The 7184-nt window shown below is 41.2% G+C and overlaps 1 protein-coding gene across 2 annotated transcripts in view; it reads left to right on the forward strand.

Moving 5' to 3' along the window:
• Positions 1-6162: 6162 nt before the first annotated feature.
• Positions 6163-7184, forward strand: part of LOC107746927 (nucleoporin seh1) — an 11894-nt gene continuing 10872 nt past the window's right edge. Inside the window, exons 1-2 of one of the 2 annotated variants that reach the window (XM_016561276.1) lie at positions 6163-6407; positions 6777-6827. In XM_016561276.1, coding sequence (XP_016416762.1) covers positions 6297-6407; positions 6777-6827 — 162 coding nt within the window. In that variant the 5' untranslated portion in view covers positions 6163-6296. The remainder of the gene's footprint in view (positions 6408-6776; positions 6828-7184) is intronic. The other variant, XM_016561277.1, reaches the window with a different exon arrangement.

A 7184-nucleotide genomic window follows, 5' to 3' on the forward strand; every position in this document is an offset into this window, starting at 1 on the left:
ATCTTCTCATATTACTCCTGTTTTGTGCAGACTACATTGGCTACCTATTCATTTCCATATTCAATACAAAATACTCCTCATTACGTTCAAATGGTCTCTCCATGGTCTCGCCCTTCAATATCCTCTTGGTAGTCCATCGTATCCGATGATGACGTTCCTCCTCATTTGTGATGTATCCTTTAATGACTATAGAGCCCTATCCTTGATCCACAAATTTTATTACAGGTTGGGTAAATAAAGTCAGAATTTTTAGGGACAGGCATAGCTGTGTGTCTCCTTAGTCTTTTTTGTTGTTTCCTCATATTTCTCTCTGATTCCAGTTGCACTATTCCTGCGTGACAGAGCTGCCTCCAGGTGGTGCGATTTGCTGCTAATTCTTCCAGGCATGAGGGATTAATTTGGCACTGTAACAAAGTCAATGTCTTGAGAAGGAAGAGGACGGGGTCGGCTTGACTGCTGCTGGGGTTTTTATTCAGCTTCAAACAAAGTAACACAGAACATCGCGCTACCAGCGCTCAATATATCACAATTGCACAGGCACAATCACGATTGCAGTGCTCTCCAGAGCAGGCACAGTCTCTCTCTGCCTCACAGCTCTTACCTAGGCCTCTTTATGCGGTCTCTCCACGCCAATTACTGGAACCAGACACAGGTGTTCGTCATTTGCATTTGACCCACTTACTCACCGCTCGTCTCCCAACTCTCTCTCCCGCTGCAGACCTCGCTGAACCATGCCCCCCTCGCCACAGGCACTTTCTTAAAGATGTTGACATATCACTTCAGTTTTAGCAGTATTGACTGACAAACCCAATCTGCTATATATCCTCACAGCAGCAACAAGGATAGTTTGCAGGTCTTCTGATGTATGTGTCAAAAGCACACAGCCATCGGCATACTGCAACTCAGGGATCTGCATAGTTGAGACCTTGGTAGAGGCCTGGAACCTTCGAATATTAAAGAGGTTTCCATCCAACCTGAAGTCAACAGTGATTCCACTGCTGCTTTCAAGTTTATCATGCAGGAGCTTTGTGACACATAGGAGGTAGATGTTAAAAAGTACAGGTGCCAACACACATCCTTGCCTTACTCCAGTGCATACACTAAAAGGCTCTGACTCCTGACCACCTATGGTCACACGAGCTACCATTCCTTCATGGAACTGTGACAAAATGTTACAGAATTTTTTTGGACAACCAAATTTTGTTAGAATGTCCCAGAGCAGCTCTCGGTTCACTGTATCAAAAGCTTTGGAGAGATCAACAAAAGCCATGAAAAGGTCCTGATGCTGTTCACGACATTTTTTCTTGAAGCTGTCTCACTGTGAAAATGGTAACAGATGTTCAATTAGGTTCTCCACCAGCCGACATAACATGATTTTTGCCAGGACCTTCCCTGCTACTGCCAGTAGTGATATACCTCGACTGTTGCTGCAAATAGACTTTTCACCCTTGTTTTTGTATAGAGTGACAATATTGGCTTTGGCACTGTAACAAAGTCAATGTCTTGAGAAGGAAGAGGACGGGGTCGGCTTGACTGCTGCTGGGGTTTTTATTCAGCTTCAAACAAAGTAACACAGAACATCGCGCTACCAGCGCTCAATATATCACAATTGCACAGGCACAATCACGATTGCAGTGCTCTCCAGAGCAGGCACAGTCTCTCTCTGCCTCACAGCTCTTACCTAGGCCTCTTTATGCGGTCTCTCCACGCCAATTACTGGAACCAGACACAGGTGTTCGTCATTTGCATTTGACCCACTTACTCACCGCTCGTCTCCCAACTCTCTCTCCCGCTGCAGCCCTCGCTGAACCATGCCCCCCTCGCCACAGGCACTTTCTTAAAGATGTTGACATATCACTTCAGTTTTAGCAGTATTGACTGACAAACCCAATCTGCTATATATCCTCACAGCAGCAACAAGGATAGTTTGCAGGTCTTCTGATGTATGTGTCAAAAGCACACAGCCATCGGCATACTGCAACTCAGGGATCTGCATAGTTGAGACCTTGGTAGAGGCCTGGAACCTTCGAATATTAAAGAGGTTTCCATCCAACCTGAAGTCAACAGTGATTCCACTGCTGCTTTCAAGTTTATCATGCAGGAGCTTTGTGACACATAGGAGGTAGATGTTAAAAAGTACAGGTTCCAATACACATCCTTGCCTTACTCCAGTGCGTACTCTAAACGGCTCTGACTACTGACCACCTATGGTCACAAGAGCCACCATTCCTTCATGGAACTGTGACAAAATGTTACAGAATTTTTTTGGACAACCAAATTTTGTTAGAATGTCCCAGAGCAGCTCTCGGCTCACTGTATCAAAAACTTTGGAGAGATCAACAAAAGCCATGAAAAGGTCCTGATGCTGTTCACGACATTTTTTCTTGAAGCTGTCTCACTGTGAAAATGGTAACAGATGTTCAATTAGGTTCTCCACCAGCCGACATAACATGATTTTTGCCAGGACCTTCCCTGCTACTGCCAGTAGTGATATACCTCGACTGTTGCTGCAAATAGACTTTTCACCCTTGTTTTTGTATAGAGTGACAATATTGACATCTCTCCATTGTTGAGGGACACACTCCAGTTCCCAGACCTGTAGGATGTATTGATGGATCATCCTGATACACAGGTAGCCACCTTGTTTAAGGAGTTCAGGAGGGATGCCATCATTGCCAGGGGACTTGTTATTTTGAAGAGAGTTAATAGCTGGCAACACCTCTAGGAATATTGGATGGCGATCAAGGTCTTGAATAGTTTGCCGATTTGGTAGCTCCTCCAAGATGGAATAATCAATTGGTGACTGATGATTAAGGAGGGAATCAAAATATTCAGCCCATCTTGCCAAGATCTGTTTTTTATCTTTTAAAATTGTAAGTCCATCTGCTGCTTTCAAAGGTGTAATGGAACAACTCCTTGGGCCGTATATGGTTTTTAAGGAGTTGTAAAAGTTGTGCATATCGTTTCTGACAGCATATGTATCGCTGCCCCTACACTCTGGAACTCTCTTCCCCAGCATATTCGCAACCTCTCTTCATTATAGGATTTCAAAGCCCACCTGAAAAACATATCTTTTCACTTTGTTATTCTAATTTTCCTGTCTCCTGATCTTTGTGTGTGTTTTTTTGTGTTCTCTACATTCAGTTTATATGTATGCCTTTATTTCTGCTGTCATGTGAATGATGAATGATTGTAAAGTGTCCTTGAGTTTGTAGAAAGGCGCTATATAAAATAAACATATTATTATTATTATTATTATTATTATTATTATTATTACCATTGAGGAAGGACCTCCTCTCACAAGCGAAGGGCACGATTTGACATCCCCAGTCAGAGCTGTGGAGCCTTCATGTTTGCCCCCTCGACGGGAGTCTTACAGCACTCTGCAAGTGTAACTAATACCATTTTGGAGGCTTGGGCCCCGTCTACGAGATGTCTCTACACCCTTAAATGGACCGTTTTCTCTGACTAGTGTGCAGCACAGAATGAGGACCCATCCTATTGCGACGTGTCCTACGTGCTAACCTTTCTACAAGAGCTGCTGGACAAGGGGCGCACCCCTTCCATGCTCAAAGTTTATGTGGCAGACATCACGGCGAATCATTCTCTCGTGGCTGGCCAGACAATTGGCAGGAACGACCTGGTTGTTAAGTTTCTGAGGGGAGCTCAGAGATTGAATCCGCATCACCCTCACACGGTGCTGATGTGGGACCTATCTATAGTCCTCAGGGCCCTATGGGGCCCTCCCTTCGAGCCGCTCCAGTCGGCCGATTTGCAGCCCCTGACACTTAAGACTGCCCTCCTTTTGGCTTTAGCACCAGTCAAGCGAGTGGGCAACCTGCACTCACTGTCGGTCATTGCTTCATGTCTTGAGTTTTGGCCTAACGACTGTAGAGTTGTCCTCAAGCCAAGACACAGCTATGTGCCTAAAGTGCTCTCCACTCTGTTCAGAGCACAAGACATCACCCTTCTAGCGCTCTCCAATGAAGAGGGTGAGCAGGGTCCTAATCCACTCTGCCCAGTTCGGGCTCTCAGGGTGCTTTCACACTAGCACTTTTGGTGCACACCCGGGTTCGATTGACGTCAGAGTTTGGTTCGTTTGGATGATGTGAACACTGTCTTCCGACCTCGGGTGTGCTCACGCGAACCGTACCCGAGTCCGCTTAACCCTCAATCGGTCCCTGGGGTCAAAATGACCCCAATCAACTTTTACTTAGTTAAAAAAAATTGTTCCCTTCATCTCAGTGGAACAAGATTTTGTGACTTTTCAACATTTTCTATCTGTATTCACATAAAAAAAACGGGCTTGATTCGGTTGTTCGGAAGCTATGTAAAAAAGTTTTTTTTACAAATCTGGTCTTTGGGGTCAACATGACCCCAATTGAAAATGAATGGGAAATGCGAAAAAAATCTCTATTTTTTTTTTCATTTGTCAAAACAAAAAATCCAGCATAAATCTGAAAATTTCCACGCAGAGCATACTTACGTACGTACATACACACACACACACACACACACGTGCACACACCCACCATTTTTCACCCACCATGTTTTGTTTTTGTTTTTTTTGGTGTTGGTTTTATTTACATTTAAGTAAAATAAAATTGTTTTGATTTAACTTTTTAGATTGAAAAAAATATGTGCATGCAATCAAGTTTTAGTCACAACTTGTGTGGCATTTCTGCAAATTTATGTGGCATTATTGCAAAAGCGGGCACTTCAAAATACCTCAAACAACAAAAACAAATTCTAACCTTTGAGGAAAAATACTGTTTTTAATGTATTTTATAATGTTTCAATACATATTTACAAAATATATATCAGAAAAGTTGTGAGAGGATCAGTTGGCCACTTCCAGAAAAATGAATGGATCTCTATGGGCCTCTGGATATACTGTATATGGTCATTACACTATTCTTTCAAAAACTCTAATTTCTAAGTTTTTCTCTAACCAGCAGATGGCAGAATTCTACACCTAACACCTAGATCAGCTATCTAGATATACCTAGATATCCAGAAACAACTTAAATAAAATTTAGATAATCATTTAAAGGGGGTCATATGATGCGATTTCATTTTTTCCTTTCTCTTTGGAGTGTTACAAGCTCTTGGTGCATAAAGAAGATCTGTAAAGTTGCAAAGACTAAAGTCTCAAATCCAAAGAGATATTCTTTATAAAAGTTAAGAGTCAGCCACACCTACCTAAAAGGGCTCGTTCGAACACGGGAACAAAATGAAAGATGTGGAATAAGTTTTGGGTGGAGTAGTAAAATATATGCAGAAGAAATACAAGTAAATAACATCAAGATGAGCCCAACAGTTGTTATTCAGGAAAATGAACCATGGGTTTATGTAACTCCTCAAGTAGATTTGCATTTGTTGGAGGTTAAAAAACAGAAAGAGAAGTTGACTTGGCATCTGCATTTTCAATGTATACCAGAGTCCAATACCCCTGGCATATACAAGTGTATACAGATGGCTCAAAAGATCCAGAACATCAAATAACTGGGGCTGCTTTTTTAGTTCAAGACAGTGATGACCAGTGGATCAGTGGAGTAAAGCGAACTTCAAATCATTTGGCAGTTTATACTGTAGAAATGATAGGAATGCTCTTGGCTTTGCAGTGGGTTGAGGAACACAAACCTGAGAATGTTCTAATTTGTTCTGACTCAGTTTCAGTCTTAAAGAGTTTGAAATCTTTTAAATCATGTCACCAAGATATTCTTTGTAGTATCCTACAAATACATTCAAGAATTGTAAGTACTCTTGAATTAAGTAAAGAATTAAGTAAATCCGAGATTAAGGTTTTAATATGGAGTAAAGTGATTAAAGTATGGCAAGTTAAATGGAACAATGGGGAAAATGGTAGATTCCTTTACAGTTTAAAGGGGTCATATGATGCTGCTAAAAAGAACATTATTTTGTGTTTTCTTGATTGTAGCAAGTATGAACAAGAAAGAAGAAAAATGATAGTAGAAATAAGGGAAAATGGAATTCAGGATCTTAATTTTAAGGTTTTAATAAAATGGGTAAGTGAAATAAATAGTAATGTATTCTTTGATTTGATAAGAGATACCGGGTTGGTAAATAGAATTTAAAACTCCGTTTCACACTCCGGAGCAGAAGGTGGCGGTAATGCACCTATTTGCGTTGGTGCCAGCCGCCGTTAAAAACCAAGAAGAAGAAGAAGACGACTAGAGTTCAATATTTCTGCTGAAGTTTGACTAAACAAGCCTCTGCTATTTTATTAACTGAATTGTGTGAGATAGTTTCTTTATTAAGAAGTAGTTTAGAAGATGTTCGTGGCGAAGAGCATCGCAGCGGATCATAAAGATCTGATTCACGATGTTTCTTATGACTTTCACGGTCGGAGGATGGCGACCTGCTCCAGTGATCAGAGCGTCAAGGCAAGAAAACACCGTCCACTGCACAGTACTAAATAGAGGCTGTGTCTATAAACCTGTACAGTGAACTCAGGTGCCGACATAGACAGCATTGAGAGTCCTGTGACACGGTATATTAGGGCAGCTTACTAGGTTTTGAGACACAGCCAGAGACTTCAATTGGCAGAGACCTTTTTATGATTGAAAGACGTTTCTCGTCCTATTTGAAGCTGCTTCAAGCCCCAAATTACATGAAATTATGTAATTTATATAGGCTTTTGAGTCTTGAAGGTTTTATTCAGTGCAGCTTGTGGTTCTTTAGCTTATGTGCCTAATTGTTCCACAATTTAATGACAAACATTCTTGCTTTTTTTCCTTTTTAAACTGTTTTAGGTCTGGGACAAAGGTGACGACGGAGAATGGCATTGTACTGCTAGCTGGAAGGTATGAGTTATTTGTGTTATGTCCAGGCCGGCGCGAGCTCAACTGCCGCTCTAGGCAAAACCCTACACTTCACATTCACAATTAAACACGTGTTTAAGATGCATGTGAAAGAAGGAGATTTTGTTTATTGGTACAACTGCATTTAAATAAAGCAGACACGGGCATGTTTTCTGATTATTATATATTTTTTCCTACTGCAACGTAAAAAATAATTAATTAATAAAAAATAACCACTAGTATAGCTGCAAAAGCAAATTAAAGTCCCCATGAAATCAAAATTAAAGTTTTTTGGGTGTTAGTATCAATATGTTAGTCTTAAGGTTATCTATAAGGCAGTGTGCTCCAAAACAGTGAGTG

The sequence above is a fragment of the Sinocyclocheilus rhinocerous genome, unplaced genomic scaffold, assembly GCF_001515625.1.
Source record: "Sinocyclocheilus rhinocerous isolate Xijiao unplaced genomic scaffold, SAMN03320098_v1.1 scaffold2154, whole genome shotgun sequence".
Classification (NCBI taxonomy): Eukaryota; Metazoa; Chordata; class Actinopteri; order Cypriniformes; family Cyprinidae; genus Sinocyclocheilus; species Sinocyclocheilus rhinocerous.